General features: G+C 46.3%; 1 protein-coding gene across 2 annotated transcripts in view; it reads right to left on the bottom strand.

Moving 5' to 3' along the window:
- Positions 1-24,113, bottom strand: part of EXOC4 (exocyst complex component 4) — a 561,659-nt gene that overhangs the window by 12,522 nt on the left and 525,024 nt on the right. Inside the window, exons 17-18 of one of the 2 annotated variants that reach the window (XM_039913205.1) lie at positions 23,205-23,364; positions 5,323-5,474 (exon numbers count right to left, since the gene is read on the bottom strand). In XM_039913205.1, the coding sequence (XP_039769139.1) occupies positions 5,354-5,474; positions 23,205-23,364 (281 nt within the window). In that variant the 3' untranslated portion in view covers positions 5,323-5,353. Of the gene's footprint in view, positions 1-5,322; positions 5,475-23,204; positions 23,365-24,113 lie in introns of those variants that run through there. The other variant, XM_029073281.1, reaches the window with a different exon arrangement.

Here is a 24,113-nt window from a genome sequence, read left to right as displayed (position 1 = left end):
TTGGTATCGTGCTTTTGCACCCTAAGTGTTCACACGATAACAATTTCGTTTTGGCCTCATCTTGGTCGTCACAACAACCGTGTGAGGTAGGTAGATGGGCAGGTATTATTATCCCCCATTTTGCAGAAGAGGAAACTGAGGTACAGATGAGTTAAGAAACTTCAGGGCAGGCATCCTGTCTACCAACTCTTGTATTGTGCTCTCCCAAATGCCTACTGCAGTACTCTGAACACAGGAAGTGCTCAATAAATGCCACTGATTGATGGATTGCCCAAGGTCACCCAGCAGGCTGGGAGCCCGGATTTGAATCTGGTCCTCTGGCTTCCAGACTGACACGTTCCCACTACATCACGCTCCCTCCGATATATCTGAAAGTTCGGAACAAACAGTTTGGGGCATCTTATCAGCCCGAATGTTATTTCAGCTGAAAAAGTTGGTTTTATTGGCAAATACTCCCAATGTTTCCAAATAGAAAGCATTAGTTCAAGTGTTGTAGTGAAACAAACATTGATTTATGGCTCAAATATTTTTGCAAATGTTTTCTAAGGCAGAGCGCTGCTCATGAATCAAATGGATGAAATGTTCTCGACCATCCAGGCAATGCAATTGCACAAACAATTTCAAAAGTGCAGTTGGGAAAAAAAGACAAACTCTTTACTGTCAGACAGTACTTTTTGCTTAAACTTTAGAAATTGCTGCCTCAGTTTAGCACCTTGATTTCTCATCCTCACCTTCCAGGGGTGTCTAAACTAAATGGAAAAAATGCAACATTTGTAAAAATAAAAAAAAATAAAAAAGCATTTTTTTTGTTTTGACCATATGCTCTGAAGGCAGAGTCTTGTTTTTAATCTGTATTACTTTATTCAATCAATGTGCATTTTCAGGAGGATTGACTAGTCCTAGAAAAATGAAGGAGGCAGAAACTCATTTCAATACCCACTCAAGTGAAAATAAAGTGGATCCTGTGTCGGTGCAAGCCATTTTATAGAAAGCACTTTTTTTTCCCCCAAAAATATTCCACTATGGGATCTCTAGTGTAGATGAAGGCCACACTAGATTTAAAAAGGGTCTTGGTTTGAAATGACTACTGCAGACAGCAATGTGGGCATGAGCACCCGCTGTTCGAACCACGTTAGAATCGCATCCCAATTGCTTCTTAATTTCTCCTTCTCTTTGACTGGTGATTCCTAGAGGTATGGAGACTCCCTAATCTCCCTGAGAGCCTTACCCACATTTCCTCAGGCACCATGTGGGCAACTGAATTGGGAAGAGCAAAGTGATCACTTGAAAACCTTTTTCTATAGATCCTAACTGCTGTTAGGCCACACAAAGATGAGGGGTAATTAAAAAGTTCTTCAAAGAATGGAATAAATCCATTAAACCCCGTTAAATACTTTTTCAGAACCATCATCTGAACCCCTCCTTGTGGTTTCTGTCTCTCACAATGAACCAAAGGACTGAATATCTCATTTTCCAAATGGAACTTTATGGAGTTTTCAATAAGCCCCCTCAGCACTTATCTAAATCTTTAATTAGTTCTATAATATACTGATGATATCAAGCCTAATTAAATTTCTCCAGATAAGGCGCAATGAAATTCTAACCAAGTGAGCTGGAAAGCATATATTAAATAGTAAATTTAACGGTTTGGGCTGATAAGTACAATTTTATATCAAAAAATTAAATTCAATTTGCACGTTGTCTTCAAATTGATTTTGAGTGTGCAAATTTTTGGAAAAAAAATCTCCCGACAACATCAGTCAAACCGCTAATCCGGCCTGTTTAAACACCAGTTATTAATGGTTGCTTTTGCAAATAAGCCACCCACATTTGCATTTTTACTGCATATAGTAAAAAAATTATCTAAACCGTATGCCAGTTTATAAAGAATATTAAGTGATTTTCTTTTGGCCTCCTGCATAAATTAGGTAGGCAAGGAAATAAGTGTAGGGCCCAGAGAGGGGCGAGTCAGCAATTCAATCCATAGTGAAGCCAATTCTCTACTTTGGTTTTTCGCTGACTGAAGCAGTTGGACCTATCCTTTGGGGAACAGCAATTACCCTGGCAGAATTCGCCCTTGTTTAGGATCAACTGGTAGGGAACCATTATCCAATGGCCCAGTGCCTTAATCGGTGCGACATAGAGCTGCCCCGATTTGTAGACACTTTCAGGGGCTGGGGCAGGTGACTTTTCTGGTGGGTGATGGACCCGGCATCTCATCACACGATCACTTTGACGTGATCGAGGGAACCGCGAGGCTAGATCGGCATCGGGGACCAGAACTCGTCCTGTCAAAGAGAAGGGCGACCGTTCACAGGAAACTGCAGACAGGGCTGCTGGGGGAGACGGGATCCTTAATTCTTGCAGGTGAGCACCTAATGTTTCCATTAGGCCATGCCGTTTTCTCTCCTGATCGAGCTATTGCTCGATTGATTACCACAGAGCAAGTGAGTGTGAGCTGGAGTGAGAAGGATGCAGGTTGGACATGGGACAGAACTTTCTCAGTGTTAAAAGTTCTCACTGTTACAGGTTTTAGAGAGTTTAAGGTATTCTTGCTCTTCGAAGCTCTGTCATCAACCGTCACTAACACCACCAACCCACACTCACTGAGCTTACAAAGGGTGCCCGCCGCTGAACTAGGTCCTGCGATGGCGTTCACAGATGGCCGGAAGCCGTACAGACGTCAGCAGTGCGGAAAAAGCCCAAGTGATGCTGCAATACATCACTATCCATATGACCCAGAAGAGTCAGGATGGAATCCGTTACTGCCTGCATTTCTCAGACTGTTGATCGGGTACTGTTTTTCCATTAAGGTAGCTGCACTCTGATGATGACATGGAGAAATTGGAGTGGATCCATACAAGAGCGACACCAATGATCGAAAACCAGTCCCGTGAGGAACGGTTAAAAATACTGATGTTGTTTAACCTGGAGGAGAGCAGGCCGATGGCTGACTTAATAACTGTCTTTGAATATATAGTCTTTTTATGGGGCAGATAGTGACCGGGGAACACACAAGAGGAAATGGGCTTAACTGAAAGCAGGAGAGAACCCCGTCAGACTCTTGACCAGACCCAGAATCGGACCAGCGGCGAAGACGGCGGGACTCCTCACACCCGGAGCCGATTCGCAAAGAGCCAGACGACCATCTGTCCTGGATGGTTCAGTCATTTTCCGGCTTGGCAGCAAAAGCCTACATTAGGTGATCTTTCTTGACACCTTTTGGCATTAGGTTCTGAGAAAAATGGGAGGAACACATTTTCTGGGGTGGTTTGGTGCAGCCCTGCCTGGAGGCAGCAGGATGGATTAAATGAGGGCTGGGGGTTCCTGACACCTCCAACGGGCCAAGATTATTTCCTTCTATTTATATAGCTTCTCTCCATGCCCACCTCTCCACCCCCAAGAGTCCAAGGAGCTTTTCAAACAGATGGCGATTGTCACACCCCCAACGTGGCAGGTAGAATGCTAATTAAACGCAAGACACCCCCACTGCTCCCCCTGACTGATAGCTCTCCCTCAAGCACAGTAATATTTTTAAAGGGAAAAAATGTGCTCCTGGCAGGGAGGGTGTGAGTCACTGGGAATTCAGAAGAGGCAAAAGGGAGGCGGGGGGGGACATTGAGTCTTTTTCTAAATTTTGGGCTATAGAGGCCCCCCCTGCATTCTGGTGTCTGCCACCTGTGACTGGGCTAGAGAGGGCTGCAGAGCTGGTGGGACTCAAGAGGCAAGAACTGGAGGAAAAAATGAGAGAGGAGAGGGGAGGGAGGGGAAAAGAAACCGGTATTTGTGAGGCAATTTCTCAGAAGGTTTTCAAGTGTCCACATATTTTATCTTGGTGCTAAAAAGAATTTCCAAAGACATCTGAAAACAAGCTAGTGACTGTGGCAACTTATGAATAATTGACTCCATGCAGTGGTTTCCTGAAAAGCGTATACACAAACATTCATGTCTATAATATAAACACAGCATTTTGGGAAATATATATATATATATTTTTAAAATCCAACACATCCTGGAATTAATATGGATTCAAATCATTCACTGTGTTCACAACTTTTCCCTGGCTGGAAAGCGTTGGTTCTCTCTGGGAGGAATTTGATTGCCATATCCAAACCCGTGTGTTGAAATCGTACATCTGATGTGTGAAAGTTCAGCAATGCCAATAGTATGGTGTGGATGCCACTCAGTGAAATGGGCTCAGACAGGCTCCATCTGCCAGCTATGGCAATTTTTCCATTCCATCAATAATTCACTCCCTTAACTCTCTCCCTCCCACGGCGGATTCGGAATCTGCTCTGTCCTCTTTTCCAGAGGGGTATCTAAGCAGGAGACAACCTGCACCGGGCTGCAGTTTCTTTGGTTCCTGCGTAGGAAGTGCATATTGCAGAAAGGGATGTGAACCTGCAGGCTCTTGTTTCAGCCACTTTTTATTCAGCGATTCTAATCATTTTGAAAAAATCACATCTCATGATGCAGCATCAGAGGAAATCTCAAACCACAGGTGATGATAATATCCTGAGGATTAGAATCTCCATTCTTGAAACAATGATTGGGGAAATTCTGAGCTGTTTCATTGGAAACAGTCTGGAAAAGGGGACATGGAAAAAGGTTCGGGATGAATTTCAACTCACTCTGCCATCAGTGCTGTTCATCAGCCGATCGATAAATCTTCTGGCTCTGGGGCCCCTGCTTTCTAGGCAAGGGCAAAAGAGTTAAAGAGAGCAAAGAGATAATATCCCTTCCTCTGCGACACCAAAATCTCTCCTGCGCTCGAGGGGGTAATTCACCTCTCAAGCTCCTTTATGGGATAGATCGGTTTTGAGGTTAAACAGTCTAGTCTAACCAGGAATGCTAAAACTAACCATTATGGGGTCAGGGTGGGAGACACATAGTCTTTCTAGAGGAAAGAGCACAAGACTGAAAGGTAGAAGACTGCAGATCTCACTACTGTGTGCAGAGCACGGTACTAAGCACTTTGGAGAGAAAAAAATACAACAGAGTTGGTAGACACATTCCCTGCCTACAAGGAGTTTACAGTTTCAAGGAGGAGCTTAACACCATGGGAAATAGAGCTCTATCATTTATTTGCTCAATGTGGGAAGCCTCAGAGTGGATTCTGGGGTCTGGATTATCCAGTTTGGATGACTGGGAAGGGTGAATAAACTGAGTGATGGACAGTTTGCTATCACTTGCTGCTGGACGGATCTGGTCTCAGTGTCCTTAAATGTAAAGTGGGAAGACCTTCTCTTGTCCTCAGCCATCCCTCTCCGGGAATGTTTGGGGAATAAATGAGTTCAGACAGGTGAACCATCTTGAGTCACTCTAAAGAAAGGCAACAAAGGAATCCATAGTATTATTCAAGGATCTTACATTTCTTGATTTTTGAAGCACCTGATGCCCCCTGACTCCAAATATTCCAATGACGAAGATGTACAGACTTTTCTTCAAATGGGCGAGTCATTCTAAAGAAATTTCTTTCGATGTTTCAGAAAAAGAAAATGCAACAGCAGTTTGTATAGTATTTGATTTGAAAAAAGCCGATCGCATTATCGATTATTTTTCTCGGTTATCCTTGTTTATTCTTTATCCTTCCTCAGCATGTACCACTTGAAGTTGCTCTATTCAAGGGAAAGACAAATCTATTTCTCCGGTCTACAAAAAAAAAAAATCTATCTATTCACTCTACAATGCTATACATCAAGAACTGTCAGAAATGTGTGAACTTGGAAACAAAGCGAGAGGACAACCACATGCACACTTTACCTTTACTGAAGACATCCCAAATCATTGTTTCTGAAAAGTCTTATGAAAATGGCTTGCTCCCATGTAACGGAACCATTCCCCACCTCTCAAATTTAGGGTTACACAATCTGCCCCCACCACCCCTGCTCTCTCTCCCCTACACACATCTTCCACTCATAAGAGAGCACCCATAAATCAAATTCTCCTGGCAACTTGGGGAAAAGACTGTATGACCGCCAGAGATATAACAGCGTGCTTTTGCATCCAGGACAGGTTTCATAATCTCAGAGTGCCCTGTTCTGTGGCCAACTTGGAAGAAAAAACACAAAAGGAAGTAAGTCTCCGGATAAATAAGAAACCGCATACCATTCCATTACTCCTCCATCCCGTCCATTTGGCTGTGGATTCCCTCACGTAAATTAAAGCAGTGTCCAATTCTCGGTTGGCTCTTCAGCACTCCATTCCCACAAAGCCCTTACCTTTAGGAGAATACCGTCTACACTTCTTCCTTCCTCTAATTTTCGCATCTCCCTGGGTCACACTGGCCTCATCCGCTATATCTGTGATCCGTTTTGTATCAGTGCAACGTGATTTGGGTCAAGGAGACTGCTTCATCCATTATTCTTTTTTAATCCACGAGACACAAATGATAGAGACCTAAATTGAGTCTCCTTCCCTCTCCCCACTGGAAAAGCTCAGCTTGGCTCGGTTGAGAGAACACTGGTATCCAAGTGAGGAGCACTGATTTCTCTGCCTTGCTCACTGTGGAGTTTAGGACAAAGGCGTTTCTCTATCTAACAGCTGCTCCGGTGTTATCTCCCCGGCCTCTGAGCTCCTTTGGTGAGAGGGACTGAATAAATATCATCATTTTGATTTTAATTCCTACGCCTACCTTCGCCTTTTCCTTTTCTCATCTCATCCTCCCAATGGGTGTATTTAATGAGACTAAGACCCCTTCGTATTGCATTAGTTTTGCATCTTGACCAATGCGTGGTGCCGTGGATAGAGCACGGGCCCGGGAGACAGAAGGTCATGGGTTCCAATCCGAGCTCCGCCTCTCGTCTGCTGCGTGACCTCGGGCGAGTCACTTCGCTTCTCTGGGCCTCAGTGACCTTGTGTGTAAAATGGGGATCGAGACCGTGAGCCCCAAGTGGGACAGCGACCGTGTCCAACTCGATTTGATTATATCGACTCCAGCGCTTAGTACAGTGCCTGGAACATAGTAAGCGCTTAACAAATGCCATCGTTATTAACTGTGAACTATAGACCACGGGCTAAGAACTGGCATAAACGGAAGGATGGGCGGTAACCTTTCAGAAACATCAGGTCATTGAGAACACACTCTGGAGATGGGTTGCAGCAGATTCCTGGGAATGACGCACGGCCATCGCTAATGAAAACCGATCGACAGGATGAACCAATCCCCCCGTCGGGAAGGTGCACACTGACTTTCATCTGTGGCACCTGAGATTAAACTGGCGTCGGCAAGTTGCCGCGTTTAGGGCACGGGGCAGGTGGTTTTCTAATTGCTTCCAACTCCCAGATCTACAAAAGACTTCATGCTGACAGTTCCATATTTAGTTATCTCTTCTTTCGAAAGATGGCCAGAAGAGGTGCTGTTCACACCTATCACTTTTCTCATTTCTCTTGTCTTTCTAAGAAGAAGAGACAGGCACAGTCACCCGCACAAACACAAACTTTCCCGCTCACCTCTCCAAGACAAATATGTCACTCAACAACATTTGCAGGAGTCGGCACTGTTGACTGCATGACTTGTGATTTTTCTCTCGCGTGACCGAGCCCCATCCCCGAGGCCGGAATTTGGATACGGGTAGAAGATGATACCTGAAGACCAGAATGCCCTTTCCCTTAGAGAGACCAGAAGCAGCATCGTTTACTGGAAAGAGCACGGGCTTGGGAGTCAGAGGACTGGGGTTCTAATCCCGGCTCGGCCAATTGTCTGCTGTGTGACCTTGGGTGGGTCACCTAGCTTTGCCGTGCCTCTGTTTCCTCAACTCTAAAATGGGGATCTGATCCTACTCCCCCCTACCTAAACTGTGAGCCCCAAGTGGGACAGGGACTGTGTCCTAATCTGATAATCTTGTATCTACCCTACTGCTTAGAACAGTGGCTGCCATATAGTACGTGCTTAACAAATACCACAAGAATCGTACCTTGGGGCCTCCTAAATTTTATGGTGCTCTGACAGCTCTGAGCTGCCTTAATGAACGGTGTCTTCTTCCCCTGCAAAACTGGTAAGGTCCTCAAGGGTAGAGGGATGGAACAGGGACTAGTTTGGGGAACTCCAGGCGAAAATGACACGGCAAAAATCCCTCCAAGCCACTACAACCAATGCGGAGGAGCAGCGTGGTCTAACGGTTAGAGCACGGGCCTGGGAGTCAGAAGGACCTGGGCTCCGATCTCAACTCTGCCACACGTCTGCTGTGTGGCCTTGGGCTAGTCACTTCTCTTCTTTGTTCCTCAGTTACCTCAGTTGTAAAATGGGGATGAAGACTGTTAGCCCACGTCGAACACGCAACCTGACTACCTTATATCTACCCAGGCACTTAGAACAGTGCCTGGCACATAGTAAGCACCTTTAAAAAAAGCCATATTTGGGGGTCTCGGTCAGGAACCCCCTAAAACCCCAGAACTCCTAGCAAGGTCAAGATCAACCCTGTATTCCATCCACTGGCCTGCTCATCCCAGGATGACGACTAGTTATGCCACATACTTCCCTTCCTTGACAACTCTGAGCTCAAGGCTACCTGTAGCCTTCATCAACTAAGTCCAAGCCACCCTGGAAACCTTCTCATTCGCTGCCCTCTCTACCCAGCGGGAGAGGGGCTGGCAGGGAAGAGAGAGCGAGAGTGTTGCCATGCAAGACACTAGCATCAATTCCTCTGCACATGTTCTTGGTCCTGAAGTCTGAGGGTTGAGGCTCTTGGGACACTCCATCATAGTAATGTAATGATAATGGTATTTAAGTGCTATGTGCCAGGCACTGTTGCTGTAATGTCCTTTCCCAAGCGTTTAGTACAGTCCTCATAGTACAGTGCATACAGTAAATGCTCAATAAATAGAACTGAATGAATTCTCCATATGCCCGGAAGAAGTGTAATAATGTCGATACAGACACTCTATGTGAGAGTAAGAAGATGTGAGGAGGATGGAACGGGGTAGGGAAACCCTACCGAGGCTGGCCGCGTAGGGAGAGAGCTGAAGTGCTGAAGCCGAGGACTCCACTGCGTACGGTAAGCTGTAAACGGTAAGCTGGAAGCTGGAAATGACACAGAGGTGCCTTTTCAAGACATCCGGAAACAAAACCTCTGACTCTGTGGGACGGCTGTGGGCAACTGCAAGGCAGCAGCAGAAAACAGACCAGGCTGGTTCACAGGAATTGGAATTCCCTCCTCTTCCTTCCCCTCTTTCGCCAATCCCTCAGAACCCTGCCCATTCGATGCTCCACCTCGGGTTCTCTCCTGTGCTCAGAGTGAAAAGTGGGCACATCTGTGTGGGAAACCTGTGAAACCTTCCTAGCTCAAATCAAGGGATCTTAATTAGGTCTTTGTGCTAAACTCTTTTTTATAGAGTTTGTTAAGCCCTTACTATGTGTCAAACACGGGTTCTAAGTGCTGGGGTTGGTACAAGTTAATCAGGTTGGACCGAGATCCCTGTTCCGCATGGGGCTCACGGTCTAAGTAGAAGGGAGACCAGGCATTGAATCCCCGGTTTACAGTTGGGGAAACTGAGACACAGAGGAGTTAAGTGACTGGCCCAAAGTCACAGAGCAAGCAATGGGCACAGCTGAGATTAGAACCCAGGTCCTGTGACTCCCAAGTGCATGTTCTTTCCACTAGGCCCTGCTGCTTCTAATCTTGATCTAGAGGACAGAGAGATGTTCTTCAATCCAGGCTATCTCATGGGTCAGTGGAGAAGCATGTACTGGATGCAACACTTACATGAACAAAATGGCTGCCATCAGCAGCAGTGTGGCCTAATGGATAGAGCATGGGCCTGGGAGTCAGGAGGACCTGGGTTCTAATCCCGGCTCTGTCACTTGTCTGCTGTGTGACCTTGGGCAAGTCACTTCACTTCTCCATCCCTCAGTTACCTCATCTGTAAAATGGGGATTAAGACTGTGAGCCCCGTGGGACAGGGACTGTATCCAACTCAATTTGCTTGTTTCCATCCCAGTGCTTAGAAGAACGGTACCTGGCACATACTAAGCGCTTAAATGCCACAGTTATTATCAGTCATTAGCTAGCTCATGGCCCTCAAATGGTGAGTGGGTAATAATAATGTTGATATTTGTTAAGCGCTTACTATGTGCAGAGCACTGTTCTAAGCGCTGGGGTAGATACAGGGTAATCAGGTTGTCCCACGTGGGGCTCTCAGTCTTCATCCCCATTTTACAGATGAGGTAACTGAGGCACAGAGAATAATAATAATAATGTTGGTATTTGTTAAGCGCTTACTATGTGCCGAGCACTGTTCTAAGCACTGGGGTAGACATAGGGGAATCAGGTTGTCCCACGTGGGGCTCACAGTCTTAATCCCCATTTTACAGATGAGGGAACTGAGGCACGGAGAAGTTAAGTGACTTGCCCACAGTCACACAGCCGACAAGTGGCAGAGCTGGGATTCGAACTCATGAGCCCTGACTCCAAAGCCCGTGCTCTTTCCACTGAGCCACGCTGCTTCTCTAATTGGATTGGATTAGAATTGGATTTTTCCCTTCAGGAACACCAAAGGAAATACAGTAAAGGCACCGGTGACAAAATGACCCATTCCAGATAGTCAATAACTCCATCGCCAGTCGTCACCACACCAACTATCTCTCTGAGAGGCACAGCCTTTCCCCCAGTGAAACCGCCTGCTGTACGTCATTAGAGTCTCCATGGTTATGAATCTGAGGGGATTTGGAACCAAGAAATGATGAAGCAAAAGTTATGAAAACAGCAAATGAAAATTCTTTCCATTTAATTAATGCTAACAAAGAGCGAGATAGAGACAGAGGCTGGGGCTTCGGTGACTGATTTACCGCAGAAAGTAATTACTTTATATTTTTTTGCAAACATTTGAAACCTATTATTACTTTCACAGCAGTGCAAATCAGCAGAAGACTGTCACCTAAGGGAGAAATGGGGAACTGGCTTGGTAATTAATTTCTGGTCGAATATATCACGAAGCTTTTAATGTTGTCGATAAAAATGCTCCAGTCATCTAAGCATCCTCAACCTCTCCCTCCTCCCTCTGCCTTCCAATTCCCCAAAATGTTTAATCAGTATATTTATGAAGTATATCGCCTCCAGGAGAATGAAAAGCAGTTTTTGTGCCCGCTGAAAAGTTCAGTCCATTGATTTCCTCCCCCGCCCGGCCCCTCACCGAATGTGCCAAGCAAGAAAAATCCATCGACTCACCCCCACACCTCCCAGCTTTTTTCCCCTTTCCCTCATGCCCCATTCCGTGATTGTTCTTCTCCCTTCCCATTGTTTTACCCCCATTTCCGGTTTAGGGACGCAGAGGCCCCACTGCTGTTGTGCGGGAATTTAAGTCGGAAGGTGCCAGGCGAAGAAAATCGTTACCGAAGCAACAAAAGGCTGTATCTTAAAGGTTAAAACACAAAGATTAAAAGTGCCTCCAGGAAAAAGACGGAAATGGCTGATCTGAATAAAACCTCCCCATCAACGGGAAAACCTCGACACAACAAAAGAAATAAAAACTGCAGCAGAACTGGCATTTACATTTTGAGGTGGCTGCCGCTTTATTTTTCTAATATATCTGGCCTGACATGAGTTTGTTTGTGTGCACCCACATAGACAAATGGTTTCACGGATTAAATGCAAGCCAGTGGCAGCTTCTCTCTCTCGGCAAATGCTGCCGTGATAGAACACTGCAGTCTTCATCTCCCAGAGAGGAGGATTGCTACATCAACTCTTTTCTCTAACATCCCCCCTGACTTAACATTTCCTTTCAGGTTGCAATTTCAAGGCATTTTCTTCCCAGCCTATCCCCACCCTCCAAATCTTCTTGGCTTGTTGCTACTGAAAAGAGGGCTTCTGGCTTTTGGTTGGGGCATAGTTGCAGAAGTGTGGGGATGCATAATGTCGATAAGTTCCATTTTTGCTCTGACTAAAAAGACATAATAACGATAATCACTGATACTCCTTATGCACTCACTACGTACCGAGTACTGTACTAAGTCCTCGGGTAGATTTAAGATTTAAATTATCGTATTGGTTAAACTCTTACCATGTGGCAAGCATTGTTCTAAACACTGGGGTAGGTACAAGGTAATTAAGTTGGACACAGTCCCTGTCCCACAGTGTGGATCACAGTCTAAAGAATAATTCTTACTATTATGGCATTTGTTAAGCGTTTACTATGTGCCAGGCACTGTCCTAATAGGAAGGAGAACGGGTACTGAATCTCCATTTGACAGATGAGGAAACTGAGGCATAGAGATGTGAGGTGACTTGCCCAAAGTTACACATATGGCGGGACGGGAATCCGAACTCGGATCTTAATAATATAATAATAATGTTGGTATTTGTTAAGCGCTTACTATGTGCAGAGCACTTTTCTAAGCGCTGGGGTAGACACAGGGGAATCAGGTTGTCCCACGTGGGACTCACAGTCTTCATCCCCATTTTACAGATGAGGTAACTGAGACACCGAGAAGTGAAGTGACTTGCTCACAGTCACACAGCTGACAAGTGGCAGAGCTGGGATTAGAACTCATGACCTCTGACTCCAAAGCCCATGCTCTTTCCACTGAGCCACTCTGCTTCTTCTGACTCCCAGGCCCACGGATTTTCCACATCCACACTGCTTTTGGATAACCGTGCTATTTATTTAGTACGGATTATATGATGCGTTGTGCCAAGCACTCGGTCACTTCAAGATAATTAGCACACACAGAGTCCCTGTCCCAGATGAGGCTCAAATCTAAGGAAGAGGGAAGCAGGTTGTATTATCCCCATTCTACAGAAGAGGAAACTGAGCCGCAGAAAGGTTAAGAAACCTTGCCCCAGATCGTCCAGCAGGCCGAAGCAAAACTAGACCCTGGGCTGCCTGACTCGCGGTTGCAGGCTCTTTCTATTAGACTATCCTGCCTCCCTCTCATCACTGTTCATTTTTCTGAATTTCCAAGACCTCCGGTCCAGATTGGCCACTGCTTTCCAGGTGACAAGTCTCTATCTAGTATTTAAAGGCCTCCTGGGAATGTTCTTTACCAGATAATCTTCCCCTCTCACCTATCCCCTCTCTACTCCTGCCACCCACCCCTCAATCCATCAAGGGTATTTACAGAGTGCTTACTGTGTGCAGAGCAAGGCGCTGAACACTGGGGAGAGTACAATAATAATAGAGAAGCAGCAATGGCTCAGTGGAAAGAGCCCGGGCTTGGGAGTCAGAGGTCTTGGGTTTGAATGCCGCCTCTGCCACTTGTCAGCTGTGTGACTGTGGGCCAGTCACTTCGCTTCTCTGTGCCTCAGTTCCCTCATCTGTAAAATGGGGATTAAGACTGTGAGCCTCACATGGGACGGCCTGATGACCCTGCATCTACTCCAGCGCTTAGAACAGTGCTCTGCACATAGTAAGCGCTTAACAAATACCCACATTGTTATTATTACAATACACTAAAGTTGGCAAACAGTAGAACTGGAAGTACATTTGCTGCAGTACGAACTGGGGAGGAACCACAGAAGCACAACACGTGTTCTTTGTCCTCGGGGAGCTAACCTTGATGGGGGAGGCTGACATAAAAGTATTCACAACCAGAAATACTTGAGGATTAGCTGAAAGAAAAAGGCACTTTGCTCACAGTGACATGAATTTTAGGCCAGGTGGTTATATCATCTAGTTTGCTCCTAATTAGACTGAGAGTCTGGATGGCTTGTGATTGTTGCCTGAGAGTGTTAGGAGTCCAAGAAAGGGACCTCATTTTATTTTTCATTGCTCAATTGTCAGTTGCATTACACTCATTATCCAACTGAGTACTACCTATAACGATCAAACTACCGCTACTAGTTCGCACGGCTTTAAAAATGTCTGCTCACTACCTTTTCCAAAAATAGAAATGACAACCCCCGAAACATCCCAGAATCGGACATAAACGATGATGACGATGGTATGTGTTAAGCACTTACTAAGTGCCAAGCCCCGTTCTAAGCCTGGGGTAGATACAACAAGGTAATCAAGTTGTCCCACGTGGGGTTCACAGTCTTAATCTCCGTTTTACAGATGAGGTAACTGAGGCACAGAGAAGTTAAGTGACTTGCCCAAAGTCACAGAGCTGATTATTGGCAGAGCCGGGATTAGAACCTATGACCTCTGACTCCCAAGCCTGGGCTCTATCCACTAAGCCATGCTGCTTCTCTGCACCCACATATATATATCCACATACACGCACATCTGGAGAAACATCATAGGAAACCTACGCAAATAATTGATTGAGGCACAGATAAGCGCAGAAGGGCTACTGTAGTGACTAGAAAAGAACTTTGGAGCCCTTTAAAACAAATTACATGTAAATTACCATTATCCTGTGAGCACAGAAAAGTGGGGGAGACACAGAAGAAGTAAGGAAGATTAGGGAATAACAAATTGAAGACTACAGGAGCCTGGAAGGATCTGAGGTGAGGTTGTGAATTACAAGAAAAAAACATCCTAAACAAACCCGGGATCACTTATTTGGTGTTAGTGAAAGAGACTGGGGATAACTGGGTTCCTGGTAAAGTAGCTCTATACGGGTGGGGCAAGACGGTTCTGGAATTTAATTCCTTCTCCATTTCTAACTCCCGCTCATCAGTCTGGTAAGGCTTCGTTCTTACTACACGTGGAATTGGGGAGGCAGAGGTGGTGTGGAAATGAAGACGGGTGGAATGGTGCGAGAGAAACTGCTGGGGAAATAGCAGCCCGCGGTAGATGGTTTTACTCTTTCTTAAGGGGCCGAGAAGGCCATGGGACTTGGGGATGCACGAAAGGGTGGCTTCAGCTGCCCTGCCCCAGCTCTTGGGCAAGCGTGTTTATCTGAGGTCTGATATCCTCATCTATTTGAGTCCATCCATCCCTTCCTCATCGACCTGATAAAGACCAGAAAGATTCTACAAAGCAGCCTGGGGCGGGCCCTGGGCAGTCCCAAATCCACCGGGCAGCCTTAGGGCAGAGACCCTCCTCCCCTCCTGGCAAACTTGGGGCAGCTCCCTCCTTGCCAACAGACAAGGTCTGTAAAGGACCAGAGAAGAGCCCCAGGCTCCAATCACCTGACAGCCTGGGGAAAAAGAATAAAATCAATCTAGCGGAGGGGGTGTTTTCTAATCCTCTACGGTTGGGATTTTTGGTTAATGCACTGAAACTGCTAATTAAAGCTAATTAAAGCTGTGTGGCGATCAGGGCTCAATGAAAACCAAGGGGAAACACCCTCCTTCCCCCGCCTTAGCCCCCGCCCTCCCCTCCACCCCCAACACACACACATCAGGAAAAAGGAAAGGAAAAAAGGAAATATTTTGGAGCCAAGTTCTTAATTGGAAAATAAAACAACTTTTTAATTAAAAGAAGCAAAGCAAAACCACAGCCCGCCATGTACCAATGCACCGCAGCTCTGACTTCCTATGCGTGGAGAGAACATGGCCTTTTCCAGGCATCCTAGCTAATTTATGCAGAGGAGGACTGTGTTTTAACATCCTGCTCGCCTCCAGGGAAAGCCTTCGAGGGTCCTGTTCTGCCACATAGATCTTTCAGGGCCCATTTCTGCATTCCCCTGATATGGGAGTCAAATGGAATGCTCCGGGCTGGGTCCTTAATCTCTTTCCTGGCAACTTCTTTATATCCAGCCCAAGATATTTTCCAAATCAGGTATGGAAAATCAGCCACGAAGGCAGTTAAAGAATTGATCACCTCCCTTGCACGGCTCCTGGGTTCCCTCCCTACTAGAAGCAGAGAGGGTTAGGCGACAGAGGCGGGGGAGGAACAGCGTAGCCTGCTAGAGCACAGGCTTGGGAGTTAGTGGGACCTGAATTCCCCTCCTGGCTCCGCCTCGTGCCTGCTGTGCGACCTTGGGCAAGTCACTTCACTTCTCTTTAATTTTTCTGTGCCTCAGTTACCTCACCTGTAAGATGGGGATTCAGATGGTGAGCCCACTATGGGACATAGACTGTATCCAACCTGAATAGCTTGCATCTCCTCCAGTGCTTAGTGTATATTAAGCGCTTAACAAATACCATTAAAAAAAGGAACAGAAGAGATCTAGATGCTTAGGAAAGAGTGGAAGATCTGGTGATGGAAGAATCTGCATGGGAGAGCAGCGGCTGCCAAGCGGTAGCCTCGCTGCTTTTCAGGGCCAGAGAAGATCCTGGGGCTTGGGAAGGAATCTGTTGCCTTCTTCCTGCCCGAAGGGCAAGAAGCTCCCTTCCTATAACGTCCAATTCTGCTGTATTGTACTCTCCCAACCGTTTAATACAGTGCTCCGCACACAGTAAGTGCTCAATAAATACCATCGACTGATTGGCGTATCCATCACGGCTGCAGCAGTGGTGCCATCTCACTCTTCCAGAGTTACGTTTGTGAAGTGCAACGTCTTGATTTGGAGTCAAAAGGATAACTTTGAGCCTGGGACTATTTAATAGTTGCAGACACTCTATGGAGGTATTAAAAAGGCAGTTCTTGACAACTTGGCCAACAACACGCTTCATGTCCTTTGTCCGAAGCCCTCTTCTGCCTGGGTTTGCTGTATACGAGTGTTTGTTCTAGCAATCCATCCGTGGCATTTACTGAGTAATTATTATGTGCAGAGCACTGAACTGAGCACTTGAGAGAATACAACCTAACAGAGTTGATAGACACATTCTCTGCCCACACTGAGTTTACAGTTTAGGGGAGCTTATAATAATTCTATTGTTCTGTACTCTCCCAAGCACTTAATACAGCATTCTGCATATAATGAGTGCTATATAAATAATGATAATAGTTGTGGCATCAGTTCAGCACTTATTATGTGCCAGGCACTGTTCTGAACTCCGGGATGGATATAAGCAAATTGGTTTGGACACAGTCCCTGTCCCACAGAAGGCTCACCATGTTAATCTCCACTTTACAGATGAGGTAACTGACGCACAGAGAAGTGAAGTGACTTGCCCAGGATCACACAGCAGACAAGCGGCGGAGCTGGGATTAGAACACGGGTCCTTCTCACTCCCAGGCCCATGCTCTATCCACTAGGCCACACTGCAATCAGTACACTCATTGGGAAGGGCCTGAAAGGGATGATGGTTCGAACCCCGGCTCTACCACTTGTCAGCTGTGTGACTTTGGGCAAGTCACTTAACTTCTCGGTGCCTCAGTTACCTCATCTGTAAAATGGGGATTAAGACTGTGAGCCCCACGTGGGACAACCTGATTCCCCTGTGTCTACCCCAGCACTTAGAACAGTGCTCGGCACATAGTAAGCGCTTAACAAATACCAACATTATTTATTATTATGATTTACCTTTGGCCAGGCCTCGTTAATCCCCGGAGGCAAGCCTGCTCACCTGATGGCTTCTGACCCATTTGATGCACAGAATGTCTTTCATGGGTTCACCATCCTAAAGGGTCAAGGGAGTTTCAGAACTTGATGCTGTTGACGGAGGGTAGGAGAGGGCACCAGACAAAGGTAGGGTGGGGGGGAATGGAGGGTTTAGAAGAGCGGGGGAAGTTTCGGCAGGTCGTCATTGACTGACGGAAGTCCGGGAGGAAGTACAAAGCTTCGGTGCTATGGAAGGTGGAGGACGGGTGGGTAGAGAAGGGAAGGAGGAGAAAGAGAGGTCTGCGATCCAAATCTAGGTTAGAAAATGGAGGTGTCTGGACCACCAGCTTTGATAACTCTAACTATATCTGGTCCCCTCTTTCCCCAACCCCTCCTCCTACCAAATTTCACTTGTAACAGAAGGGTGAGAGAAGAGTCATTTCCCTAAAGCACTGTTTAATCCTCTCCACAAGCCACCTTTTGAAGCTTCCCTCAGGGGTTGGGGGCAGGGAGCACATGCTACCAACTCTGAGCGGCGGGGAGACCGAGGAAGTATTTGTCTGCCCGGCTCTCCGTGGGGGGATTCCAGTAGATGGCAGCATGATATTGCTAATCCCTCCCCGTCGGACAACTCCCGGCTGGCTACCCCAGCTAGGAAAACGCAAGCCTTTCTTGCAGAAAACCAAGGCAACGGTCCCAGGGCGTAAAAGATGCAGGGATTATGATTTCCTAAACCCCCCCACTGGGTAGGATTCAAAACGGTCAGCCCGCAACTCAGAACACTTAGCATTTCAGGGCTCAGAAAACTCCCCAACCAAGCTGGGCATTAAATACTTGAGATTGATTTTTCCTGAAAAGAGAAGCTCACTGTTCTTACAGACAGGGGCATGTTTATACCAAAACATAAAGGTGCTCCCTTTCCCCGAGACAGCCCAAGCGTGAGGGGGAGGCAGGGCATGCTAATAGATACCAACTCCCTCTCCTCTGAAACGGAGCAACGTCACCGGGTGGCTGGTAGCCGTGTGGCATCGTCGACGGAGACAACTGCCAAGGCGGCATCAGCTTCTCTGTCACACCATCTCCAGGTTGGCAAAGATCCTGGGTCGGCGGGGTACGGTAGGAACACGGCCCTGTTTACAGACCACAGAGACCCACCTGGCAGACATGTTGAAATAACATTACGGATCTACTGAGGTGAGTGCAAAACAGGGAGAGGGAGGATACAAAGGGCAATCCTTTCCAGGAGGTAAAGTAAGCAAGCAGGCTCCTGGGCCACGGAAAGGGCCGACGTGTGGATCTGAATTACTCAGAGCTCAACCCACCTTGAGAAGTGAAGGCACTCAGGGAGCCACAGTGCTCAACCGAGAGGCATGGGCCCCAAATCCAAAATGGCTGCCTTCGAGAATGCAATGGGGAGTGCCCTTGGTCGGGGGAGAAGAATAGAAGGGGGTAGGAAAGGAGATAAGACTTGATCGTTTGGTGGGGGTTTCAACAGGATGACGGGGAGAATCCGGGAGGAGGACATTCTCATTCACGAGAAGCAGCGTGGCCTACTGGAAAGAGCACACAGGCCAGGGAGTCAGAGGACCTGGGTTCTAATCTTGGATCTGCCAACTGCTTGCTGGGTGGTATTGGGCAAGTCACTTCACTACTCTGACCCCCAGTTTCCTCACCTGTGAAATGGGGATTCGATAACTGTTTTCCCTCTTCCTCAGACTGTGAGTCCCACACGGGGCAGGGACCGTGTCTGACCTGAGTAACTTGTATCTACTCTAGTGCTTAGAAGAGTGTCCGACATATAGAAAGCACTTAGTTTCACAATAATAATGCTAATAATTCATCCCCTCGTCTGAGAAGTGGACAAGTCTTTAACCTTCCCTTCAACTAGGAGATGGCAACTCAGACCTCTGGCATTACCTAAGTCCCTACCTTAGAGGAAAAGCACTCAAGTGCAAATTCAGTGGTCTCAGTGTGAAAGGAAGTAGAAAGGAGTCTGATCATGTCCCTTCTCTTTCCAGTTAGTCTGCAATGATTTCCCAGGACAAATGATCCTTTAGTGCCTGACAATCAACGGGGAGGTCAAAGATGTCAAAATGGTGTCAGGGCTTAAGTGATAATGATCTCACACGGCAGGGTCTTTCTGGTATTCGGCTGTGGGAGAAGTGTGCCCTGATTTTCTGTTTACTTGGAGTTTACCTACCCGGTGAGGGGTCTAAATGCAAAAAGAATAAAATCGACCACTACAAATTAATACTCAACTCTCACTGGCCCTGGATAATGCTAACATTCCCAAGGCATCTACAGTGGCATGTGTTCTCAGAAAAACCACCTCAGAAATCACACCAAAAACTACTCTTTCTCCCACTTCTCACTATTTAAAATGTTAACCCCATATGGGACAGGGACTGGACCGACCTAACTTGCGTCTACCCCGGCACTTCGAACGGTGCCCGACGCATGGTGAGCGCTTAAAGACGTACCATAATCACGATAATAATTACAGCCCAAAAGGATGAAGACCTCTCATCAGTCAAGCGGACTTGTGAAACAAATAGGTCCGCAGTGTTGGAGTAAAGAAAAACCACCCAGACATCCTGCAACTTCTCGTTCAGTAAGTTTTTTGACACGTGGCAACTAGTGATTAATTACTGTACTTGAAGAAAACATTCCTACAGAGATTTGTTGAAAATACAGATGCTGTCCATGCTTGATTAGACACTGTTTAAGGAATGCTGAGCCTCAGTGCGGCATTCTGTTATTCCTGGCTATTTGGGGATGGCTGTTACATTTATTTTCTGGAGTTGGAAATGTAATAGACGGGACTGGTATCACTTCAGAGAGTCCCTCCCCACACTGGCAGAGAAAGGAGGTGACAGAAATTGCGCCACAGGCGAGGTTTTCAAAGACAGATTTTTCTCCTCCGAGAAGAGAATCCCTGGCTCTGTCGCATTCTAAGTGAACATTCCCCCCACATCAGAGGCTGCTAGGGGAGAAGCTTTCCAGGCTGAAACTCAATCTTAAACAACCTAAAAGGACTGCCGAGAGCTACGATAATGAGACCGAAGGAAACTCTGACATCTTTTTCCTCACCACTTATGGTGGAGTGACCTACCCAGAAGGCAAGAAGATCGCCGTCATCTGGGCCAGGATAGAGGTTTTGTTTTAAGGCAGGCCTTCTTCCTCTCATCACTTTCCCACCGAACAAATGGGAGAGAGACAGATGGGTGTTGGGGGGGCTGGGAAGACCGTTCTCTCGATACCCACCCTTCCACCTCAGTCCTCTCCCCGTGAAACACCCAGTCGGTTGCAAAAATCGCAACTCGGTTGGTATTCAATTACTACTCGGAGTGATGCTACAGCGTCAGACAGCCCATTGTTATCATCCTCGATTCTGCTCAGTCAGCATTTCATTTTGTGGATGCCAGTTGCCGTTAGCACATGTTCAGGCCCTGAGCTGCCTGCCAAAAACCATGCTAATTTACTTAACATTTCAGCTAAAGAAAAAAATCATTTAAAGAGGGATGATTGAATTTAGGAATTATATTCCTCCGAGAATTAGTAATGGTTCTCTGTATCCCTCAGGCCCCGGTGTTCTTAGCTTCCCCTTGTCAATGTTATTATGAATAGACTAATTCAATAATGAGATCATTCCCCATAAGAGAGTCCAAATAAATGCAGCATACAGTCATACCTGATTTCTCTTATCTGAGCAAAGAAGGCTTTTCAACTAATTCAATCTACAAGTGAGAGAAAGACAGGAATACAGAGAAAGAGAAAAAAAGAGAGAGAAAAGAAGGGAAGCAACACAAGAAAAGAGGGAAATGGAGACGTTTCAATGACAAAGATCAATGGGAGAGAAAGAAAGCATGACAGATCTGGAGAGTGCACAGAGGAAGGAGACTGAGGCAGACTCATGGAAGGGGAGAGGGACACAGAGAACCCAAGGAGAGATAGTCTCTTTCGCTCTCTCTCTCTCTTTCTCTCTCACACACACAGAAGAGAAATGGGGGGAAGGGGATATGCAAAGAGGAAGATGGACACCTAATAAAAATTAAGCTTCCAGTCTATGTGGAGGGAGAAGTAGCATGGCCTCCAGGCCCGGGAGTCCAACAACCTGCCTCTAATCCTGGCCTGCTGTGAAACCTTAGGCAAGTCGTGTAACTTCTCTGTGCCTCAGTTTTCTCATCTGTAAATGGGGCATATGTATCTGTATATATATATATATATATATATATATATATATATATCTCTTACTTGGGCTGTGAACCCCAAGTGGGAGAGGGTCTGTGTCCAATCTGATTCACTTTCTCTATCCCAGGGCTGGGAACGGTGCCTGACTAATAGTAAGCACTTAAAAACAAAATCACTATTATTACATAGTATTACAGGTTTCCCATGTATCCTTGCACTTCTGCATTTTCTCAAGCTTTCCTTGAACCTCTTGAGGAGCTGTGAAAATCAAGTGTAATAGAGTGAACAAAGTCAAATAGAAGGGATGTGGGTTAGCCATAGAGGAGAAGTGCAAGGATACATAGGACATAAAGCGCTGGAAGAGGATACTAATGAAGTTTGCCAAATCTCCTGTCTTTTTGCAAACAGAAGTAACAGCTTAGAAGATCCAAGATTCCCAACACTCAGCATTGACCTGGCCTTCACGAGAAAACTATGAACCTTTTATTCTAAATGAAATGTGAAGAGCTTGGAAAGATCCCAGGGAAGAGCAACGAAAATCGTCATCATCACCCTCTACTCTGTGCAGAGCAATGTACTAGACCCTTGGGAGACAAATAAAAGTATGTGACACGATCCCTAACCTTGAAGAACTCTCAACCTTAAGGAGGAGTTTCTGATCTGAAAATAATTAAAAGGTTGAAAATTGGCTTCCTGAAGAGAATCAGGCAGTGGTATTTATGAGTGCTTACTGTGTGCTCAGCACTGTACTAAGCGCTTGGGGGAGTACGATACATCAGAGTTGGTAGACACGTTTCCTGCCCACAACAAGCTTACAGTCTAAAGGGGAAAACACAGACATTAACATAAATAAATAATCTACAGACATGAACATAAGTGCTGAGGGGTTGAAGGTGGGGTGAACACCAAGTGCCCAAAGGGTACAGATCCAGTTGCACAGATAATAATAATAATAATGGTATTTGTTAAGTGCTTACAACGTGTCAAGCACTGTTCTAAGTTCTGGGATAGATACAAGGTTATCAGGTTGTCCCACGTGGGGTTCATAGTCTTAATCCCCATTTTACAGGTGCGATAACTGAGGCACAGCGAAGTTAAGTGAGGTGCCCAAAGTCACACAGCTGACAAGTGGCAGAGCCGGGATTAGAACCCTCGCTCTCTGTCTCCCAAACCCGGGCTCTTTCCAGATGATGCAGAAGGGAGGCGGAGTCAGGGAAAGAGGGTTTAGACAGGGACGGCCTCTTGGAAGAGATGTGGCCTTAACAAGCCCTTGAAGGTGGGGAGAGTTGGAGTCTGGCATATGTGGAGGGGGAGGGAGTTTCAGGCCAGACGGAGGGTGTGGGAAAGGGGTTGGCTGTGAGATAGATGAGACTGGGGCACAGGGAGAAAGCTGGCACTAGAGGATCAACCTGGGCGGGCTGGGCTGTAGTAGATCGGTGAGGTACGGCAGGAAGGGGCAGCTAATTAAGGAAACTGGAATTCTTCAGTTTGGCCATTAGAAGGAAACAGGCTGTTACTGCAACAGGAGAGGCTTCAGACATCAAGGACCAATAATCATCTTTTTCTCTGACTTATTTTTACCCCACTGGAGTGATCTATTTCAGATAGGTGAGGTGCAGTGGCAGAGCGATTGGCTACAGGACCCTCAAAGGTGCTTCCATTTTTAGTTTCTAGGACTTCTAAAGCCTGCTTCTGCAGCCCCGTGGAGCTAGCTACAGCAATAAAGGCTATAGTAAGGTAGGACCCCCTGCTTTCCTTTTACCTTGCAAAGTCCAGGTCAGCTTCCCGAGTCATAGTGATGTTGGTTAAGTTCTGCTGGAGGACAAAGATGTTCCGACACATTTTCTTGATGCCGGACTCACTGATACGCCTAAAGTACTGGGCGCCGTTGACGAGAATGCAGGAGATCAAGTGTCCCAAGCCTGGTGGGTAAGAGAGAAAAATACAGATTGATTTATTTTCATGATTATGTATTGTATAGATCTGAGTGGAGGACGCATTCTCAAGCTGAACTGGAGAAAGATAAATTAATCTGACGGTTGTCGGGGCTGATATTATTACACTGGAAACTATCCACCTTTAAAGCTCAGGAGTTACATTTCCCGATCCAGGGTACGGCATTGACGATTTATTCAAAATTTCCAAGGACCTGAATGCTCATGTCAATCGATCCATCAATCAGGAGTATCTATTGAGCGCTTAACTGTGCACAGAGCACAGTACTAAGGCTTAGGACGCTATATATTAGAGTTTGTAGACACATCTCCCGCCTACAACGAGTTTATAGTCTAAAGGGGGAATAAATTGCGGATATGTACGGAATCGCTCTGGGGCTGAGGGAGGGGTGAATAAGGGGAGGAAATCCAAGTGTAAGGGCGATGCAGAAAGGAGTGGGAGAAGATGTCAAGAAGTCAATAGTAAAAATGTAGTTTGGTTGCCAGCAGTGATCGGGGGCATCACCCATCTCTCTGCCAATGAGACAGTACAAGGCTCGAAAAGACTTCTTCCCCGATCTCCAAAAAGCCCGTCTAACTAATTAGGCTATCGATCGGGGCAGTGAAGCTGATTGGGAGTCACAAGGTGAACGGAAGAAAGGAGGGCACATAGGGATTGAATGCCAACAACCCTCTTACTTTGGGCATTTTGCCGTTGGAGTCTGGGGCATGGATAG

Source organism: Ornithorhynchus anatinus, chromosome 10, assembly GCF_004115215.2.
Source record: "Ornithorhynchus anatinus isolate Pmale09 chromosome 10, mOrnAna1.pri.v4, whole genome shotgun sequence".
NCBI classification, from domain to species: domain Eukaryota; kingdom Metazoa; phylum Chordata; class Mammalia; order Monotremata; family Ornithorhynchidae; genus Ornithorhynchus; species Ornithorhynchus anatinus.
The sequence above is the reverse complement of the archived record's forward strand: the minus strand, read 5'-3'. Positions and strand labels throughout refer to the sequence as shown.